At 40.2% G+C, this 22,650-nt stretch overlaps 1 protein-coding gene across 5 annotated transcripts in view; it reads right to left on the bottom strand.

Moving 5' to 3' along the window:
- Window positions 1-22,650, bottom strand: part of ube4a (ubiquitination factor E4A (UFD2 homolog, yeast)) — a 54,743-nt gene that overhangs the window by 24,006 nt on the left and 8,087 nt on the right. For 4 of the 5 annotated variants that reach the window (XM_080214866.1, XM_080214864.1, XM_080214865.1 and 1 more), the window contains 11 exons: window positions 21,467-21,628; window positions 17,856-18,038; window positions 16,401-16,513; window positions 13,132-13,284; window positions 12,826-12,985; window positions 11,622-11,824; window positions 9,236-9,427; window positions 7,461-7,794; window positions 5,832-5,958; window positions 4,114-4,421; window positions 2,225-2,357 (listed from right to left, as the gene is read on the bottom strand). In XM_080214866.1, the coding sequence (XP_080070992.1) occupies window positions 2,225-2,357; window positions 4,114-4,421; window positions 5,832-5,958; window positions 7,461-7,794; window positions 9,236-9,427; window positions 11,622-11,824; window positions 12,826-12,985; window positions 13,132-13,284; window positions 16,401-16,513; window positions 17,856-18,038; window positions 21,467-21,590 (2,030 nt within the window). In that variant the 5' untranslated portion in view covers window positions 21,591-21,628. Of the gene's footprint in view, window positions 1-2,224; window positions 2,358-4,113; window positions 4,422-5,831; window positions 5,959-7,460; window positions 7,795-9,235; window positions 9,428-11,621; window positions 11,825-12,825; window positions 12,986-13,131; window positions 13,285-13,734; window positions 13,821-16,400; window positions 16,514-17,855; window positions 18,039-21,466; window positions 21,629-22,650 lie in introns of those variants that run through there. The other variant, XM_080214867.1, reaches the window with a different exon arrangement.

The raw sequence follows: 22,650 nt of genomic DNA, 5'->3' as shown, positions 1-22,650 counted from the left end.
AATTAATCAACACAGCTCACATAAAACTGCACCAATAATATTTTACTGAGACTCAAGGAGGTGCAACTGAGCAACATAGTTGCTCTTCAAAAGATTTCCATGTAATTCTTGAAAATATATCTGAATCAGGAAGATTTGTCAATTTAAAGATAGTCCAAGCAAGAATCTAGATTGAGAACTGACCTTGGAGTGCAAAGTTACCATCCAAAGCACAGTAACCACCAATAAACCTACTACAGAAAGTTATTTTACTAATTAACCTTACTCAGGAGAAATGGATGAAGATCAATGCAAGGTTTTATAAGATGGTTATGTTTTAAATAGTCTCTTTAATTCAAGTAAAATGGAGTCATGAAAAGGGACTTGCCTTACATTCTTAGTTCTGCCTGACAATAAGCCTGAATAGCTTGGTTACACAGCAAGAAGTCTCACAACACCAGGTTAAAGTCCAGCAGGTTTATTTGGTAGTAAACGCCACTAGCTTTCGGGGTTGGCCCCTTCGTCAGGTGAGTGAGAGTTCTGATCACAAAGACAGAATATAAAGGCACACGCAGTTTAGAGAATACTGATTAGAATGCAAGTCCTCGTGTGTGGATCTGCCTCATGGCGGATGAGGATGGCCTCAACTGGGATCTTGGTTCGTGTCACATTATTTGTAACCCCCATGACTTGCCTGGGCTTGCAACATCTCACTCACTGTCCTGTCTGGAGACAATATACATCTCTTTAATCCATGCTTAATGCTATCTCCACTCACATTGTCTGCACCTTTAAGACTTGATTAGCTGTAAAGACTTGCATTCTAATCAGTATTCTCTAAACTGTGTGTGCCTTTATATGCTATCTTTGTGATCAGAACTCTCCACTCACCTGACGAAGGGGCAAACCCGAAAACTAGTAGCATTTACTACCAAATAAACCTGTTGGACTTTAACCTGGTGTTATGAGACTTCTTACTGTGTTTACCCTCAATCCAATGCCGGCATATCCACATCATAGCCTGGTTACCACAGGATAGGAGGCCCAGGTCAAACCTTACTGAAATTCAAGTGTCAGGTTTAACACCTGAACATAAAGGATAGAGCAACTGGTTTTGTCAGGGGTAGACTTAGATTCTCAGGCAATTAGATTCAGAGGCGCTGGGGGGAGAGAGAGAGAGAGAGAGAGAGGGAGGGAGAGAGAGAGAGGATTAGAGTGAGAGAACAAGCGAAAGAGAGAATATATGGCTGAGAGAGTGCGTGTAAAGATTGATCTTGTGGAAATTTAAAGATTGAGAAGTCACCAGCAGATGCCTTGTCACTGGAAGTCAATTCAATTGTGCTCAGGAGGATTGAGTGGAGGAATTATTAAGAGAACTCTGGAAATCTTGAGTTGATGTAACAGGGAGAGGAAAGCCTGTGGAAATGCAAAGACTTTAAAAACAAGATTACATTTCTGCTGAGAGTCTGGAGTAATGTATAAATGTTGCATAGGGTTATTGCTGAAAAAAAGGATATATTTTCTGTATAGGGTATTAATTGCTTACAAAGTAATGTTTAGTGAATGTTGATTTTAGAGAGTCACAGAATTTACAGCACAGCAAGAGACCCTTCGGTCCATCATGTCTGTACTAGCCATCAATCACCTATCTATTCTAATCCCATTTCTAGCACTTGGTCCAAAGCCTTGTATTAGTTTGCTACAGTGAAAATCTTAAGAAAAACAAACTCTTGTGTTAAGATCTTTTGAGTTGGTCACTGGGAAATCATATCTCTTTTAATTTAAAAGTCACTGGGCTCTTCGAAGATCGTAACAATTGAAAGCTTGTTCTGTCTGCTAGATCGAACAGTATTAGAATAAATTTGGATAGCAACAATCCAAGTTTGACTGGTTAAAGGGATCCTACTTTGGAGCTAAATGGAAAATTTATCCAGTGAAGTTAAAGAACAAATGGTGTATATAAAATAATAATGTTTAATGTAATGGGGATGCTCTTCTGAGGATGATGGGGGGAGTACATTTTTTAGGCAGGTAGAAGCGGTATGGCTCAGCAACTATCCGTGCTATAACTTCTCTAACACTGTCTGTTGCTAATACACACTAAATGGAAAGTGCACCAGCACTAACAATCTAACTTTGGTCAAAGTAACTCCCAATGTAAAACTGCAGCAACATCGAACACCTGCACGGTGCTGGGTGATACAAGACTCGCCACTGAATTCTGAAATTAGTTCCTAGCTGTTACCTCTCTACGTTACCCATGAACACTGTGACAAAGTGTAGCGGCTGCTCGAGGGAATCGCCTGCAGTTTCCAGAACATCATCTGCAAATCTCCGTAGGAAGATGAAAAAATCTCCAAGATTGTCAGCAAAGAATTCTGTGACAAGGAAATAAAAATGAGTCAATGAATCAAAAGGAACCAATACACACAACCAGAATGAAAATAGATTACAATCTCTCACTCAATTAGGTTGAATTGAAGATGCTTTTGCCCATTTAGCCTTCACCCTTTCAGTATGCCACCCCTATCAGCATGCCATTAGTATTTTTAATGCCCATCTCCTAGAGTGGATGTGGATCTCAGTGCAACATTTCATAAGACAGCTTGTCCATTCACAGTGCACAAAATAAACTGTTCGCCAAAGATCATTACTGAAATGGACAGTGCAACTTACCGTGAAATGAATTACAGTAAACAGCCACTCCTCTTCTCCACCCCAGCTGAGATATACTGTTTAATGAAGCGCTGTACTGAAACTGAACCTATGAACTTTGACAAGCAAGCTTTAACCAGCTCAGAATCCACAGGTCCATTACAACTCGGGAAGGCATATGTCAATGCCAGATAAGCAGTGGCTGGGGAGCAGAGGGCAGAGGATAACAATGAGCCTCAAGCAAAATGACAACAACCTTAGAAGAAGGAGCAAGTAATCTGACATGGATGACAAGACTGCTAAGATTGGTTAAAGACGAACATAAGGCACTAACTCCTCCTCATAGCAGCAAGACGCTGAGGCAGTATCAGATGGCGCCCAAGCGTGGTGACTCCTTGCAAGCTGTTCCCAGCATACCTTCTAATCATTTTACTCTTGTACTATGCTTCTAAAACTTCATTCTCTTTTAAACTCCCTAACAATGCTTTAACCTACATCCTAGCTATGACTGTAACACTACATTCTCTCCTTTCCTTCTCTATGTATGGTACGTGTGCTTTACAGACAAAGCAAGAAACAATACTTTTTGCTGTATACTAATACACGTGACAATAATATATCAAATCAGAATCAAAGACAGCTACTTCCAATACCAGATGATTCTACTTTCAGTAAAAAAAGGAAACTAACATTTATTTCTAAACAAAATATTTTTTAGTTGGCTTCCTATGGCAGTGCTCTCACATAGTTTGGGAAAGGGAATTGGAAGTTGTGGAGAAGAAAGCATGTGAAGAAGGACAGCAATAGCTTTGCGGGGAAACAAAGGGCAAAAAGGACAAGAAACAGCCAAAAACAAAAGTGGAGATTGAAAAAAATGCACTTGCATGTTAACGTGAAAATCTTAATGGCACAAGGTGCCACACCCTTAACAGACATATGTGCAGAGATTCCCTTTAGTGTGGCACACACTGACAAAAGATTATTTAATAATGATATAAACAGATGGTTAACAAAACCACAAATAGTTTCACTGGAATGCACTGTCCAAAGGTAAACCCACCCTCTAACACAGGAAAAGAATATTTGGTCCTTCAAGCCTTTTTCATCATTCAACTAGCTCATAAAGTCTAGCATTTCTACAGTGCCCTTCACAACCTCAAGTCATTCCAAAACACTTTGCAACCAATGAGGTACTTCTGAAGTGTAGTCACTCTTACAGAAAAGACAGCATTCAATCTGCACACGGAAAGATTCCACAAATCCACAATGATGACCAAATAATCTGTTTTAGTGATTTGGTTGAAGGATAAATATTGACAAAGATTCGATTTGAACACCATGTGTCTGCCTTGATCCATATTCCCAAAGACCCTTATCCAAAGTGTAATGTTTCTCATGCCTTGAAAATTTTAATTGACCCAGCACTCAGAGCTATCGTCACCAAGATTACCAAATCTCTGTTAACGGCATGCTATATACCTGGGACATGAGAAAGCATGCAGTATTCCAAGTCCAGAAGAGGGAAGGTCACCTCCATGTAGTCTGTTCCTTGATTTCTGAGAGAAAACTGCACCAATATCGTTGTGGTGGAAATCTGCAAATTCATACAGTTCTGCAGCATCTGCGGCTCAGTGGCAACTGCTTTGGTTGATAGATAAACCGTCATTAGCCTTTCAAATTGTTCGCGGAGATTTTCTGCAGCTGGGTTGGAGGATTGCTGCGCCTCCCTCCAGGCAATCTGCAGCCGGTGCAGACTCTGATTCATCTTTATCATTTGATCGTGTAATCTATGAAAGTAAATACAGCATTAGCATCAAAAGACCAACCCTGCAGAGACAGGGTGTTTACAGAGGGACGACAGTCAAGCAGGATGTCAAAGGTGACTGCATGTTAGCCGGAGAGTCTGAGAAGGCAAAGCTATTTTTCCAATACTTGAAGTTAAACACTTGCCTTCCTCCATACACTTATTTAAAAAAAAAATCTTTTTCACTTAATCTCCTTCTCCCCAAGATGATTTCAGTCTTTCTTTAGAAAGTAACTGATGGGAAAGCCTCTTCTTATGTTCCCTGGAGAGGGAGCAGGGAAAAAACTGAAATTGAACTTGAAATTTCCTTAAAACACTGGGGAAGAAAGCAAGATTTTAAAAGGAGAAGTTTATTTATTAGTCACAAGTAAGGCTTACAGTAACACTGCAATGAAGTTACTGTGAAATTCCCCTAGTTGCCACACTCCAGTTCCTGTGTGGGTACACTAAGGTAAAATTTGGCATGGCCAATGCACCTATCCAGCACATCTTTTGGATTGTGGGAAGAAACTGGAGCACCCGGAGGAAACCCATGCAGACACGGGGAGAACGCAATTTCACACAAACAGCGACCCAAGCCGGGAATAGAACCTGGGTTCCTGTCGGCGTGAGGCAGCAATGCTAATCGCTGGGCCACTGTGCAGCCCCTGCAAGGCATTTTATGCAAGGCATCAGAACCTGCATTTCCACCTGTTTTACAAGCTGGTGACTCAAACCTCATACTTATATGTGAATGTTCATTAAACATCAATGTCCATTTTAAAAGCTATGGTTAAAAGAGGTTTTCCTCCATTTTAAACACTGGGATATGAAGAGAAACAAAGGAGTCAGGGAATGGCTGAAGAAACTTTCTTCACGTTGACTATCAGTCACTCAGCCATTGAGGTTCCTGCTCTCACACCTTCCCCACACTTGGTTAAAAAACTTTTACTTATTGCTTTGTCCACAAGAGGCCCTTCAATTCCCCCTAAGAGGAGTTGAGGAGGAACTTCTTCACTCAAAGGGTGGTGAATCTCTGGAATTCTCTGCCCGTTGAAGTGGTGGAGGCTGCCTCGCTAAATATTTTTAAGAAGCGGGTTGATGGGTTTTTGATAAGAGAGGGGATTAAGGGTTATGGGGAGAGGGCGGGAAAGTGGAACTGAGCCACGACAGATCAGCCATGATCTTATTGAATGGCGGGGCAGGCTCGAAGGGCCAGATGGCCTACTCCTGCTCCTATTTCTTATGTTCTTATGTTCTTATAAGCAACGGATTGCCAGGAAGGCCTTTCCCTACTACCTCAGGAGGGGGAAAAAAAACACGAACGGCTGGAGACATAACCCAGTTTCACTTTTAATACACTTTCTGGTCTACAATTCCTTGTTGCGCATTCTTCCATACACACTCTCGGTACCTGTGAAAACCCAGGTGTAAGGCGAATTGAGTCAGGATTAAATTCTCCGTGACCAGATTGTACGTTTGAGCGAAAGATGGTTCCAGTCCCTGAGGTATTGGGATCAAACAGGTCTCCTTGTCTAAACCTAAGGTAAAAGAAACAAAAAATTTTCATAAAAGAAGATTTTTCTTTTTAAAAAAACTCAGAATAAAACACAACCCTCGGCACGGATATAACTGTTCCGTTGTTTACGATATCATGACCTAGGAATTCAATGAGGCAATATCCGTACCACAGACAGTAAAACTCCAATACAGCAGGAAACGTGCATGGATGCATTAAGCCAAGAGCACGTGGCTCACCACATTGGTAAAGATATCCAGACAGGTTATGAGGAGTCACGCCTCCAAGAGTATTAGACGCCTAATGCATCTGATACTATACAGGCTGCTCTGAACAGAGCTTGATACTTATCAGAGTGTGGAGCCAGAACATCAGGTGTTTTTTGCTTCTTGGTTTCACATTAAACCCCATTCCTCCCAATGCAATTGCTGCCTTGACCCACTTCTGGAATTTGCTATTTGACCAATCACTCTTTCATTAACTAAGTGCAGAAAGTTATGCTGATGAATACAGCAGCTATTTGCACACATGACCCTCCAGTGAAATGCATGAGCAGTTATAATGTGTTTTTGGTGACGTTGGTTGAAGGGAGAATTGGTCAGCACACAGAACTGGAGCTCAGTTCAGGATTCATTAACCAATTCATTTCTGTTGCTTTAAAGTAAAGTTTATTTATTAATCACAATTAGTCATAGTTAGGGGAATTTCACAATAACTTCATTGCAGTGTTAATGTAAGCCTTACTTGTGACTAATAAATAAATAAGCTTTAAACAAGTAAGGCTTACATTAACACTGCAATGAAGTTACTGTGAAATTCCCCTAGTCGCCACACTCCAGCACCTGCTTGGGTCAATGCACCTAACCAGCACACTTTTCAGACTGTGGGGGGAAATCGGAGCACCCGAGAAAATGTATACAGACATGGGGAGATCATGCAAACTCCACACAGACAGTGACCCAAGCTGGGAATTGAACTGGGTCCCTGGCACTGTGAAGCGGCAGTGCTAACCACTGTGCCACACGTACAAATATAAAATACAAATTTGCTGCATTAATGACATTGTTCTCCTTTGGGTCACTCAATCTTTCAGATGTCAACACTGGGGGATTCCAGTAGTGTGCCAATGCTCGTATAGGATCCATGGGAATATAACAACATTCTTAGAGGCTTCCCCAAAAGGAGAGAAGTCTGAAAGCCACTGAAACATAGGACTGTAATAGTAAAATCAAGATTCCCACATGCCTTTGACAAAGAGCACAGCGCAAACTCTGAGCATTAGGTGGGGCAGGGCAACTCCACCAGGACACTCATTTATCAGTGTTGGGCCTAGTTTTCACTATCTATTGCAAGTGCATAGACTGTCTGATTTCAGCAGAGGCAACCAGAGGTATCATAACAACGAAAGTAGCGCAGTGCACCAAGAGTTTGTGCAAGATCTCAGATATTAATGTCAACCATCGCCCTGAAAAACTCCTGAACAGCTAAAAACAAAAAGTCATCCATTTACTGCTCAGCTCACACCTTTGATATGCACGTTTCGGCTTTTCCGTTCCTCTTCATTCAGATCTTTCAAACTACAATAAGTCGGGTTGAAGGTCAGCAGCTTAGGAGACTTTGGTTTGCAAAAGGGTTGACAGAGTTTTAGCAAAGCAGCTGCAAGGTTCAGGAAGAAGGCGTCCGATGCATACATTTGGAAGAAGAGCTCGGGCATCTGGTTGGCCCAAATTTTCGTCCGTCCTGAGTTGGCATGGAGGCAGTTTCCGAGCCAGGAAAGGATACAATGTTTGGTATCTGGGGAAAGCTGGATGAGGTTCCGCAGAATCTGATGGATTTTGTCATGCAATTGCGCCATGAACTGCAAAATGAAAGCAAGAACATTATGAACATCCTTCCCGAAGATGAGATTGTGCAACAATAAAATAAAATGCACCTGAAGGGACCTGTAGGAAAGTCAACACATGACTGATGAGGAAGCTGCCTTTGCTCAATTTCATCTTCCAGTTAACTGCAAATTTTTATGTGAATGGAATAACAACAAAAAGATTGGAGACAAAGATTCAGAACTAAAAATACATATATTCAAGTTATGTACATAACAAGTGTGGCATATATAAAACTATATGAATTAAGACATCACTGACTGTATGTTCTTGATAAAGGCGCTGCAATACAGCCTCACCATATCCTTGAGATGTCCCAAAGGACTTTAAAACCAATGGATTATTCAAATTGTCTTACATAGGCAAGTGTGGCAGTGAACTTGAACACAGAAAGAGCAAATAAAAAAGAAGTCTCACAACAGGTTTATTTGGAATCATGAGCTTTCTGAGTATTGCTCCTTCATCAGGTGATGGAGGAGTAGTGTTCCAAAAGCTCATGCTACCAAATAAACCTGATGGACTTTAACCTGGTAGTTGTGAGATTTCTCACTGTGCTCACCCCGGTCAAATAAGAGAGAGGCAGCAATGCTGATTAGGAAACCATGAGAACTCTCGTTCTTTTTCAAATTATGCCTTTTGGCTGTTTGAGCTGGTGGACGGGCCTCAATTTAATCTTCAGTAATGTAGCAGCCCCTCCACACTGAAGTGTCAGCCCAGATTGGAAGCCCATGCATATAATGGGATTTGAACCCATAATCGTCTGGCTTCTAGGCACAAATGCTACCAACTGAAACATAACTTTCCCTTGGACATTAGCTAACATCAAATAAGCAACCTTAAAGCAGCTGCAGAAATTCTCAGCAGGTGGGCAGAGAAATTGAAATATAGTGAAATCAATGGCCAGCCATCAGTACACAGGTAGGATCAAGATGGAACCTGCGCAAGGGGAAATAAAATTGAATCAAAAAACGCTAAAGTATAAAATCACAGCAAATTGAAGAAATGCAGTTAGGGAACAAGAACGCCTCATGTTCAAGGCCAGTTGTTTATAAGTTATCCTATCTTGGCAGTGCCAGGTGCATTAGAATTGATCTCAAAACCCCTGGATTGGGTCAAGAGTGGAAAGAAAAGCACATTTCCCTACGGGTTCCAAGTGTCTGACAGCCGTATTTTATAACTTTGAAAGCTGGACTTAGTTGAAGGAGGAGAAAAACTGGAGGAAATGTTCTTTGATTGATGGAATACTTCTGAACATTTTGTACTGTGCATTCAACTGGGGCCTCCCGCCAGCTGCAGCTACACTGATATCAGTTGAGATCACGGATACAGCCTATCTTTTCAGTATGGGACAGTATCCACCAAACAGACTGGATGGGGAGGACTATTATACAACACCACAGCCCGTCAAAAACCCACCTGGTGAATGTTTGATTCTTGAACTTTGATCTCCTGAGGACTGGACCTTGAAGGATTCAGAAAGTACAAGTGGTTTTCCACAAGTCCTGGAGTTTTCAGCAAACAAGACATGTTCATGACAGTTCCCAGCAGGGTCTGCTGATACAGATTACCATTTTTTGGATCTTTTGGTTCTATATGCTTCAAGAAAACCTGTTGAAGGAAATAAATAGTAATCACTTCATTGGAACTGGAGATTGCAAAAAAAATGTATAGAACTTAAATCTTCAACCTTGTTATGCAAATTCCATTTTTACACGTAAAAAGTAATTAGCAATTTCACAGAAAAATACACACACTAGGAATAGGAATTCCTAAATGCATGGTACAGATAAATGGCCTTAATCTCTACCTCAGAATAGGGTATGGGAATACTATTTTCAAAAATCAGATTTCTGCTCCTGACTGTCAGCCAGTGACCCTGCTGGAATTGCACATGTAAAATCTTCAGAGAAGGTAAAATCATGACCAATGATGATGCGCCAATAGCATTCTGCTTCCCTACAGCCTGAGCAAAGCACTAGCGAACAACTGGCAACAAAGAAATCATTCTCCAATACAAATCAAGCATTTCAAGACAGATAAGAGGGAGGGAAATGCAGGAAAGCCGACTCAGTTACATCTCCAGGGCAGCCGTCTTGTTTGTTTTAATTGTGAGGCATTGATGAATGGTTAACACACTATGGGGTCATTTTCAAACCAGGCTCCTACTACTAAAAAGCACAAAATAAAATTACACTTGAAGTCAGCTGTTATAGAGTCATAGAGGTTTACCGCATAGAAACAGGCCCTTTGGCCCAACTTGTCCGTGCCGCCCTTTTCTTTTAAACCCCTAATCTAATCCCAGTTGTCCTCTTTTGGCCCATATTCCTCTATACCCATCTTATCCATACAACTATCTAAATGCTTTTTAAAAGACACAATTGTACCCGCGTCTACTACTAGCTCTGGCAGATTATTCCAGACACTTCCCATCCTCTGTGTGAAAAAATTGCCCCTCTGAACACTTTTGTATCTCTCCCTTCTCACCTTAAACCTATGCCCTCTAGTTTTAGGCTCCCCTACCTTTGGGAAAAGATATTGACTATCTACGCCCCTCATTATTTTATAGACCTCTATAACGTCACCCCTCAGCCTCTTACGCTCCAGAGAAAAAAAGTCCCAGTCTATCCAGCCTCTCCTTATAACTCAAACCATCAAGTCCCAGTAGCATCCTAGTAAATCTTTTCTGCACTCTTTCTAGTTTAATAATATCTTTTCTATAATATGGTGACCAGAACTGTACACAGTATTCCAAATGTGGCCTTACCAATGTCTTGTACAACTTCAACAAGACGTCCCAGCTCCTATATTCAATGTTCTGACTGACAAAACCAAGCATGCCGAATGCCTTCTTCACCACTCTGTCCACCTGTGACTCCACTTTCAAGGAGCTATCATGATGAACATGTACCCCTGGATCTCTTTGTTCTCTCCCCAATGCCCTACCATTAACTGAGTAAATCCTGCCCTGGTTCAATCTACCAAAATTGAACCAGGGCAGATTACCAAAGCTGTTAGGAGCAAGAGCAGCCACTCTATTGCTCAGATTTTGAGTTTAGGTTTGAAACCATTGTCACCTCGCTAACTTCAACCAGCTTATTTCCGAAGGTTTTACCTACAGTAGTAGTGTAGGTAGGAGTGTTCAACAGCAATACAAGCAGCATAGGATACTGGCAGAAGAAACTAAGAATTTTTCAGTAGAGAAGAAGATCTCACACCACAATGCATGGCTCCCATTGTCTCGTGACGATCTTTCTCAGCAAGGCAGGAGCTCAAGGAATGAAGTAATTGAGGAAGTGTCCCGTTGGAGCAGAGCTGGTTCCAAGATGATCTACTTGGTGACAGGAGATTGAAACCAAGTTGACCCTCAGTTGATCTAAAACCTGATCAAGTTGGCCCTCATTATGCAGCACATCACTGACAACAGTTAAATCAAACTGGGTCAGCAATGGGATTTGAGAGAGTGTAGATCATTCAGGGGCTAGCCCCTGTTCTAGAAAACTCTTCAAGCAAATGACTAACTGGGAAGGGGGTGCATCAGGCGGCTTACAAATGTTCAGTATTAATAAAGGTAGAGTTCAGTTAGGTAAAGTCAAGTAGTCTTCTTAAGGACACTTAACAGTCCTCAAACTTGGTAACCTGTCGAGGCTTTATGGGCTTTGCCAAGTAGAGTGACACCCATGCAAACTGTACTATCAGAAGCTGGGTTTGGATGGATTTCCACACGACAGATACCAAGTTAATCAGGAAGAAAAACTTCAGCAGCTGACCATACAAATTAGAGAAACGTTTAGAAATTTCTTACCTGTGCCAGCTCAGGCTGGCGGGTGACATAAAGGAGAATGTCCAGGTAACTATATAGCATTACGTGACAAAGGTCCAACTCCTTGATGCGTCGCAATAAAATGTCCAGCACTGGAAACATGACTTCACTGAATGTCCGGACTTCTTCATCTGACTTTAAGGTAGCTATCACATCATCCATAAATTCAGTAACATCTTCAAACTCTGTATAAGTAACGGAAATATCACACTATCTATCTCATAGAAGATATAAAATACAGTAAGCGATAAAGGAAAGTAAACGATATATCCAGGCGAGTACGATATGGCCACACTTTTTTTTATTGGCAAAGACATTCTTGGCATTGATAGTAAAACTTTATTTCATACAAAACGTGATTAGCACGTGGAATAACATCAGGATAAGATAGAGGCAACAGTTCTGGATTTATAAAATAACTTGAATTGGTCAATGGGAGAGGAGAGAAACTGTTGCTTCATTTTGTATAGCTGGGGTCAATAGTTTTCCTCATCCTTATCCTACTGTGATCTTTAAAGTATTACTTGGTCAGGTTTAAATGGCATCAAATTGTCAATGTGACAACTAAATTATATTGTAAGCATACGGTTCAAAGAGGAATCTACTCACTCACTTTGGCAATGTAAGTTGTTTGGCTGGAATTCTGTCTAGAACAATTTCAACAAAATGCCACCATTGTTTAGGTCCATGCAAAGTTCAGGTTGCCCAGAGATTCACACTTAGAAACAGAGAAGCTTACAGCAGAACGCAAACTCCTTTTAGAACTAGCCAAAACCAAATCACTACCATGCTTTCTCACATAGACTTACAACTTCCTTAGTCTTAAATATCAAGATTGCAATGGTTGATATATCAACCACTTATTGTTGGATAACAGAATGCTTTGCTACAATCTACTGCATAAAGTAATTTATTACTTACTACGGATTCAAGTAAAATGACCAGTCCTGGAGTACATCATTCAATCATTAGATCACTGCTGATCATGTCAAAAAAAATGCTTCATTGGCTGTGAAGCACCTTGGGACACTGTCCTACAGTTGTGGCAGGCACTGTACTGAAATATCTTACTTCAAAACGCATAAACATAGCCTTTTCCCACTAACACACGCTACATATTTCGGGTTTATTCAGTATGTTGCAAACAAATGTGCAAGTACAAAGGGAAAATGGAATTATTACTTACGTGGTCCACTTACTCCTTCAAGAAGCAGATCAACTACTTGTTCATAGACATTCTGATTGATGTAGATCTCAGGTGTCAGGAGGACAGTGCATGTGTTGGACACAGTCAGGAACTTACAACGAAGTGCATAAGTCAACAGGTTTTCAGGGACCTTTGTAATCTGTTGAGAAAATGTGCTTCATGAATTATAGAAGGAAGTTAAGCTTTCAGAGGCAGCAGGAGAGGATGAAGGTAGAGAACGGACAATGAAATGATCAACTGGAAGATCTATCTGGGCAATGTTAGGACTCTCAGACATGTACATACCTCTTCTTTTACTCTTCGAAAACAAGCAAATAGATATCTAACAACATCCTTCTCTCCAGCATCTCGATCGGCAGACGTATTAATAACATTCCCTGTTGTCATGCAGATCAAGCAAGTCCCAGGTTCTGGAAGCAGCATCCGAGTGAACAAAGCCTATTAAAAGAGAGCCTAAGGTTCATCATCAGTGATTTCATAAGTGCATTCAGAACCCAAGCTGAGTGCACAATTCCAAGTCCAAAATTGTCCCTCATTCATTCCCACTGTTTTGAATTCCCTAACCACAGGTTAAGGAAAAATGCTGATCCAAGTGCATGGTATTGCTCAACACACATGTTAAATATAGTCTGAACAGGTACTGTCAGTAGACAGGCAGCTGAGCTGTATGTGCCAACTAAAGAACATTTTATGCTATAACCAGGACTCCACACGTTGTAGCTTCAAAAATAAAAGCAGACTTGCACGTTTCTGTGCCAGTGTCTAGTTAACCGCTCATTTACTTCAATTAAAAGCATAAGTACAACTTGAAATCAAGTACAAAACAAATGTTTGTTCTTCCATTTTAAGCTTCTCAAAGGCAAATAGGCATGGGCAATCAATACTTGCCTTGCTAGCATAGACCATATCCCATGAATAAATAAAAAGTTTTTAAAAAAATACTTTGTTTTTACATAGTGCCTGCTCTCAGCTCACAAAACATTTCAGAACAAGACTTAAGTCAAATGGATCATAAGGTTCCTGAAACAGATTATGGTGGAACAAAACCTGTTAAAAATTAAACAGTACTTTAGACTTCACCATCACTGGCTTCAGATAAATGCATCAGGTCTCTGATCAGATCACAAAATTGTTCTATTTTGAATTACAATGTGTGAATTTCTCGATTCAAAATCTAAATATGTATAAGCATAAAATGCATTTCAAACAACTTTTTTCTAAAAGGAATTCAATTTTGAGAGGCGCCACGGTACTCCCAGACACAGGATGGCTGCCAATTGTCAAATTATTGATGTGAAAACATAATTTAACAAAACAGAGTTATGAAGCACACATTTATGGAAACTGCAAATTTACATTACAATAAGCTTCTGAGACAGAGTTGAGGGAGAAAAGTAGCTAATCCAACAACTAACTGTGACTTATATAAAAAAAAGGTGGGAAAATAAGTTGCCATTGTCAATCTGCCTCCAAGGAGGGAATCAAGCCCAGACTGACTAGGTACAAAACTTCATCAGCCCTTGGCACTATTGGTCGATTTTGCACTGCAGGAGGCCACAAATTAGCTCTTAGTCCACAAATTAGAACTACATTCTTGGGAGAAACACAGGCTCAGCTAGATATAGAATCAGAAAATGGGTTAAGCACAGGAGGCAGCTATTCAGCCTGGTGTGCCTGTGTTGGCTGTCTCATTTGTCTCCAAAGCCCTGCCCTTCTCTTTTGAAGGTCTCAACTGAATGTGCTCTCTATTGAATCTGCCTCCCTTACAATCTCAGGCAATGCATTTCAGGTCCTAGCCACTTGCCATCAATGCTTTTTTTGCCAATTGTCTTAAATCGGTGTCCTCTGGTTCTCGATCCTTCTGCCAATTGATTGTGGTTTTCCCCATCTACTCTGTCTGGATCCTTCATGAATTTAAACACCTCAAAAATCCTCTTCATCTTTTTTGCTCTGATTCTATGAAGTAGGACCAGGGGATTTCTTCTGTCAGGCACAGTGCAACAACTAGCCGGAGTTTAAAAATACAGAATCAAAAGAAGCGTACACAACTTTCTTAAAGAAAAAAGTAATAAAACTCTGGAAAAGGTTACCAGCAGGGTTGGTAGTAGAAAATAATAGCAAAAAGTAGTAAAGGAACTCGCTGTTGATAAGGGCATATGGTGTATTCATTCCAGAATCTTCGTAAGAAACCGAATGGAAGGTGTGAAAGTATAGGTTAAATACATAAATAAAATTTCACAAAACATTGCCACATTTTCTTTTAGTAATTTGGGTCCTAGGTGAAGTCAACTATTGTAGTGGAGGCCAAGAATCAAACCAGGGACTTTGTTTTGATAAAAAATACATCACTTAATACGGCTGTCTGATAGTCTCTCTCTCTGATTTATAAGGATACACTGCATAGTTTACATTGGGATTTCCCCTTCTAAAACAGACACAACCCATTGGAGAATCTCTCAACCTTGACCATAATCAATATCTTCTTGTAAAATGCTCCTAGCAATAAGAAATTATTTGGTGTCATTAAAGCTAATTCAACAAGCACAAGGTGGATGTGAACCATCAGGATACAATGGGCAGAATTTTACAAGATTTTTTCTGAGTGTCCAGCTAATGTGAAAACAGGAGAGTTGCTGATCTGTTTTTCAGGCAGTTTTCACTCCCAATTTTATGCACCTAGTTTTTGAAAATATGGGCTCGACCACTTCTAGCCGCTAAAGGCAAGGGGTGGGGCCTAATTTGCCAGACAGACTCCTGCAATTGCTACTGAGCATGTACAAAATCAGATGTCTGCACATGCATATTAGCTCCCACTACAGACTGGCTGGTGAATTAAGCCCAGCCCATGGCCTGCAGCAGCTAGAAACAGTCAATACCATTTTCACAATAATTAAGTGCACAAGATTAGGTGTGAAAACCCACCCAAAAAACAGATCAGGAACTTTCCCATTTTCATGCTAGCTGGACACTTAGAACCAATCTTGTAAAATTCTGCCCAATTAATTAGTACTTGAGCAATAATCTATACCTTCCTGTTGTCAACAATTTATCCAGTTGAAGGATTCATGATACTCAAGTGGTTTTCATTTGCCCCAAGTTTCTTGCCGAGGACTTGTTTCTTGCAGGGTTCCACAGGCAATGGGTAAACTCTAATATTCAGTGAGATGCCAGTTGTCATGTGAGTGATTATTAGCAGACTACCTGTCCATGGAAAACTTCAAAGTTAAATCAGATCATGTGCTCAACTGCCTATCCCAGGGGCACAATGGCAAATCGCAGTGTACTGTCATACAAAATTGACAGGCAAAAAAAGGCCAGTCCGTCCACCAAGCCCGCAACACAAAACAAGCCACTCTTCACACAGCCAATATCAATTAATCAGATCCAGATCCTTAGGTGCTAAAGCCTATGCTCTTCTGGATTGTATGGCTTCATATTATATCGCACAGAGTTGGAATTGTTTAGGGTACTGCATACTTAGAGAACAAAACGGAAATTAAAAATATGACTTCCACGCAATGAAAAGAATGTTAACAGTTTGAAAACATTAATACCTGTTCCAGATTGCTCATGTCAAGCCAGTCCTGTCCATCCAGGTCAGTGGTCAAATCCTCCAAGAAGACACAGCGTGGTGGAATCCCATTTCCTCCCTTCAGACTGGGGTCACCTAAAAACACACCATCCAAAGTGCCTCAACATGAATTCATCAACAGTGTAAGTTGAGCGATAGGCCTCAGATAATCTTCTTAGGTGAGCATGAGTGTTACAGTTTACATGGAAAATGAATGAAAGTAAGGAAAAGTAGGAAACAGTGGGTAGCAGGAACAGAATGTGAAACATTGCAGCAAATAACAAAGAAGCGTGCAGGATCTTAAAGGTAGAAGTGCAACAAGAAACAACAACAGATTTCTCAAAACCTTGAGATTGTTCAACTCATTGTAAAGATAAATGAAATGCATTTTAAAGTTTGATTACTGTAGCTCCCCAATCTTCTAAAGAATCTTAAGAATTGCTATTTGAAGAAAAAGTTGAGATTCATTTTGTTCATCTTCGACTATCATGGTAGTCACATGATACAAAGATAGTTGAGCTATTGACTAATCATAGTCACCAATCATTATCAATTAGTCAACAACAGACCAGTCATGAGGTGAATGGTAGAGACCTCTGGCAAAGTCACTAGATTTACCCAAGCATGCTACACTTACCCTGTCATGTCCAATTCTCTTAAAAAAAAGAAACTGTATTCAGACTAAGTCATGAGATTAATTTACTATTCTAATTAAAGGTCAATGACCTTACATATACATAACATTTCTCTCTCCACAGGTGCTGCCTAACTTGCTGAGTGTTTCCAACATTGTGTTTTTATTTTTGACTGACTTATGTACTGATTTCCACGACTGTTTTAACATTCCTGCAGCACAAGACGCTCTTCCCAAATGAGTAATCTCGATGTCTAGTATTATTAAGAATGCATTGCAACGGTCCTGAAGTAGGTGTTGACAGCAATAATCGGCACATTGCCCAGGGACAAGGTGATAAACATAGATATAGAAAAAAAACTAAGTGAACCAATAAGCCAAAATTCGTATCATAAGCTGGAGAATCAAGACAGTGAGGTAGTGGGAGAATTGCCACACAGTGATGCATTTAGTTTGGGCTTTAAGCTCATGAACCTCTCAATCTTCAAAGTACACTGGCCCCAGTTTTGCTTCAGCAACACGAAAGTATTCCCTAACTCTGCTCTAAACAAGGAGTTAGTTTAGCAAGCATTCAAAACAGTGTGAAAAAATGGAAAATATAATTCTGATCGGAGTTAAGGCACACTGAGGGGGAAGAGTAGAAAAGCTTTACTTTGCATTTAACCAACAACATAACTAGACTAAAGCCGTTTGATATTGCCACTGCTGCGTGAAATTGAAATTGTTCCATTCTTCAGAATTAACATCCTCACCTTGAGGACCATAAAATTCATAAGAAAAATAATCCACATGCTAGACACTCACTGTTGTCAAGTGTAATAAGGAAGATGCGCTGAAGCATGTGATTGATGTTGAGTTGTTCACATATTTCCTTTTGAGAGCGAAATGCACGGTTGGCGTCAGTAATCGAGTCATTGTCAATGCTCTCAATACTACTGATGTCTGAATCTTCACTGTCACAAATTTCTTCGGCAGATATTGGACATTCTGAAGAGCAACACACAAAGGACAACATATGCAATCATACAAAGACTCAATGTGCACTGCAAGATAAATGTGCAGGGTTCAAATGACAATTTACACCTTTCCCAAGTTTGTTCCTACACTGGACTGGCTGACTATAGCCTTGGTAAATCAAATTCCTACTCAATTGCTGTGCAGTGATCCCTTCCAGAACATATATATGCAGATGTTGGACAATGGACTTTGCTGTAGTTTCAGCCCAGAAGAGTTACATTCTTTGCCCTTCTACAAGTGCAAATTTGTTTCCCTTTAAAGAAATATTGCCTTTCCTGGCTACCAGTTACAGTATTCAAACTTTAATTCTGCCTAAAGGAATGAAGCTATTGTACAGAGATGGGGCAAGCACTTGAAATGTGGCTGGGTGGTCTCCTACAGCCAAAGATGTCTCATCTATAATTATTTGATCCCACATGGATGGGTTTGCATATGCAAATCATATTTTTTTTTATATAAACCATGAAATTTGAGCTAATTCTAATGGACAGCCAAAAGTACTCAAACCATTAAGTCTGCTTTCTCTGCTGACAAATGCTATCAGAGCTGCTACTTTTTCCCAGTATCCTCTGTTCTTGTTTCAGCTATACATGTTATGTCATGAAATCTCAGTATGATTCTCTACCCAATCCCAACTTACCTGGTCCTTACTGCTCTCACTTGTATCACTTTGCAAAGTATTACTTTCCAAAGTTCTTGTTTGCAAATCTCCTGTACTAATGGCAATTGCTCTCACAATCACCCAGAACAGTGCAGTTGACTGCTCTTTCTGTCATGTCCCATAAGTCTCATTTCTTATCAGACCACAGAATTTTGGGATTTCTTGGCAAATATTCCTCCTGGGCCTAACCAATCCTGAACTCTAATAATAATCAAACAAATAATAGCAGCATTAACTTTCTATAGTCAGTATCCTTCGCCATGTCCTCAAATAATTATTATTTTTTACCATTATACTTCAACAAATACAAAAGATGAGGAACAATACCAAACTCCTAACTAGATCTGAATTTTGGAGCAAGGGGATCGAGAAACAATCCAATCCCTTGATTGCCTTAAGTCTTCTTGCAGCTTTTTTGGATAACTTATTTTCCACAATAACGGTAAATCACCATCTCAAACATCTAACTGCTACTCTTTCAAGAAAAAGCTGAAAATCTTTGTTCTTTATCATAGCTTACTGGAGGAACATTTACAGCTTCTCTTACATCCTTCTACCACATGAAATATGTTTGCTACAAGGCACAAAAAGACTTTGGAAATGCTCTTATCAGGGCAAAAGGGCCTCTCTCCCTTTCTCAGTTGTGTAAATACTTTTCACTCTAGCCACACTTCACCTAAAAGTCCACATGCCACCAGCATGAAAGTTTTCAACTTTACTAGAATGTCACATACCCTCACCTGTCAATAAGCTACAAGAAATATTTGGATTTCTCCAACAAATATAACTTCAGCTTTCAATGGCTGACTTATAAACCAGAGACTAGGTTAGAATTTCACTTTTCCTTAATTTCTTTCATGGAATGTGGGTGTCGCTGGCATTTGTTGTCCTGCCCTAACTGCCTGCAAATTGAGTGGCACGCTACATCATTTCAGAGAGTAGTTAAGAATCAACTACATTGGTGAGTGTCTGTAGTCACATGTAGGTCAGATTGCATTCGTGAACAAGATGGGTTTTTAATGACATTGACAACGGTTCATGGTGACCAACACCGAGATTAGCTTTTCAATTTGAGATTAATGATTGGATTCACACACCCACCCATCCCACCCCCGCCACCCAGGTTGGTCTATCTAAAGCACAGCCTCTTCATCACTATATTGTAAATCACAAAAGATATATCTTCATACTTAAAGGCACACGAGGTTTCACTGAAGAGTTCATCTCATGTTCTCATAGACAATTACAGGTGGACAATAGATGCTTGAAGTTTAAGTTAATTTATTATTGATAGAAATAAGCTCACATTAACACTGCAATTAAGTTACTGTGGAAAATCCCCTAGTCGCCACACTCCAGCGTCTGTTCAGGTACACAGAGGGAGAATTTAGCATGGCCAATGCACCTAACCGGCACATCTTTCTATCTGAGAGAGGAAACTGGAGCACCCGGAGGAAACCGACGCAGACATGGGAGAACGTGCAAACTCCGCACAGTGACCCAAGCCGGGAATCGAACCAAGGCTTCTGGCACTGTGAGACAGCCAGTGCTAACTGCCCACGCTGGGCTTGCCAGTGATGCTCACATCCCAAATTAAATTAGAAAGCGATGAGTTACAGAAACGCTTTTGAACATGAAATGCTATTAACAATAGAGGGTGTACACTTTAGCGTGTCCAAAGGCTCGTCCATCACGATCACATGAAACCACTCAGTTACTGACTCTTCAGCTACTAAATCAATGGCAAAGCTTTCACAATAACCACATGTCCCAACTTTTGTTTCTTTGTCCAAGTTTATGTACACAACAACAGGGGATGTGATAACAGGAATTGTCAACATTAGGAAGTTCAAGTAAAACAATGAAAATGACAATCACTTAATGTGGGAATTGGGGTAGTGCTATTTAATGTCTTTTATCATCAATTTTACATTGAGAACTTGAGCTGATATATGTTTTTCCCATTGTTGAAAGTGTTCTCAAATGTAAAGTTTCATCCTAAACAATTGTAAATAAAGTATCTTCAACCTGACAGTGTTCAGATAAAGGATAACTGATTACGCCACAAACAAGTCAAAATCCTAGTAGTGAAATATATATATTTTTAAATCTAATAATTTTTTTTGGGCTGGTAGCAGTGAAGCTAACCGTGAAAACTACCATGGAACAAATATGTTTACATAAATAAGTGGTTAAGATTTAGAATGCATTACTTGCTAGGATAGGGCAGACAAATTCAATAATAGCTCTCAGAAGAAAACTGGTTAAGTACTTGGAGAAAAACAATTTCTTGGACATGGGGAAAAAGCAGGGGAAGAGGACTAACTGCGCTGTTCTCTGAAAGTGCCAGTACAGATTCAACGGAGCAGAAACCTCCTTCGGTTTTGTGCCTGTTTATGATTTGATGAAAGAGAGAACAGATCTGTGAAAACCACGGTTTAGATTTTAGACTAAAAACAGATTAACAGAAGTTAAACCTCAATGCAGTCCTATTTAGAACACATTGGAACCTCACTAAGTACTAGTATTCACAAGAAACACTTTCACGGTACTTATTTAAACAAGCAAGCTGCTATGCAACCTACTTGCTTCCCGCATTGTTAAAGTTCTATTCCTACTTTATGAATATACTGCACAAAGACTAACTAACAAGACACTGGCGTTAGCAAGGCTTGCTGTCAATGATCTGCTCATTACCGGCACGCAGGCAACCTCAGAAGCTCCGAAACATGCTTACCTGGTGGCTCTGTAGGAAGCTGCTGTTTCTGGACAGAAGCAAATTGTTTGGCATCAGCCACAGAACTGAAGAGAGCTGCAAAGGGGTTGCTGGATATGTTATTGTTGTTCTCCTGGTCAGTCATTTCTCTTCAAAGCCCACTCCATTCAGCTCCAAATCAGGCTGGGAGGAAGACAATACAAAATACAGATGAATCATCCACTTCTGCTAGACAGTGCTGACACTCAAAACTATTTCGACATGTCACAATATGTATGCACAATTGCACAGTAAAACCCTAAATTGGGCAAATGTGCTTTCACTGAAGAGATTCTGACACTAAGTGAAACCCATTACAGGCAATCATGCACACTTCTTTGTTTTGAGTAAACAAGCTTTTGCTTAAACAACCTGCTTCTATCTAATCCATAACCATCTCTACCCACAGACAACAGGGAGCCAAAGGAAATACTCTGGGAGAAGTAGGAAATTCTTGGCCAATTGGTGGTGCTTTCCCCCACCCATCCCCTCAGGCTTCCATTCATTGACACAGGGAACATAAAATCTGCTGTGAAGGAGTGTAATTGGACAGCATTTTAGAAAGTAACACTTTTATAATTTTACATGAAAAATATTATTAATCCATTGAAAAGTGGTAATTCAGTGTGATTTTATTAATAGAGCAGAAAATAGATTTACTGCAACAAAAAGAATTTTCAGTCTAGCCCACCATCTGTGAGTGACCCAATTTTAATTAACTCCAATGATTTTAAGAAACGATACAGAACAAATTATCACATTGTTGTTTGTGGGAGTTTGTGGTGTTCAAATTGGCTGCCACGTTTCCTACATTACAACAGTGACTACACTGTAAATAGTACTTCATTGGCTGCAAAACCCTTCAAAACATCTAACGGTCCTAAAAAGTGATATATAAATGCAAGTCTTTTTTTTCCACCAGCGATCCTTGACGTTACAGTCTGTCCTTTGTGTAAAGGACAGTCACTCTCACCTCACCACTGGAATTCAGCTCTTTTGTTCACGTTTGGACCAAGGCAATAATGGAACAGTAGTCCTGACTGAACTCATACCGAATAAGCTCTACTTGAAGGCGCTGATGATGAAACCTTCCATTATTCTGACTGAAAATAGACCAACGGGATGGTGTCAGACCAGACTGGATTTGTCCTGATTTTTGTGGACAG

Source organism: Carcharhinus amblyrhynchos, chromosome 29 (assembly GCF_965287045.1).
Source record: "Carcharhinus amblyrhynchos chromosome 29, sCarAmb.v2.hapA, whole genome shotgun sequence".
In the NCBI taxonomy this organism is placed as follows: Eukaryota; Metazoa; Chordata; class Chondrichthyes; order Carcharhiniformes; family Carcharhinidae; genus Carcharhinus; species Carcharhinus amblyrhynchos.
Note: the sequence above shows the minus strand (reverse complement) of the source record. Positions and strands in the feature narration are given on the sequence as shown.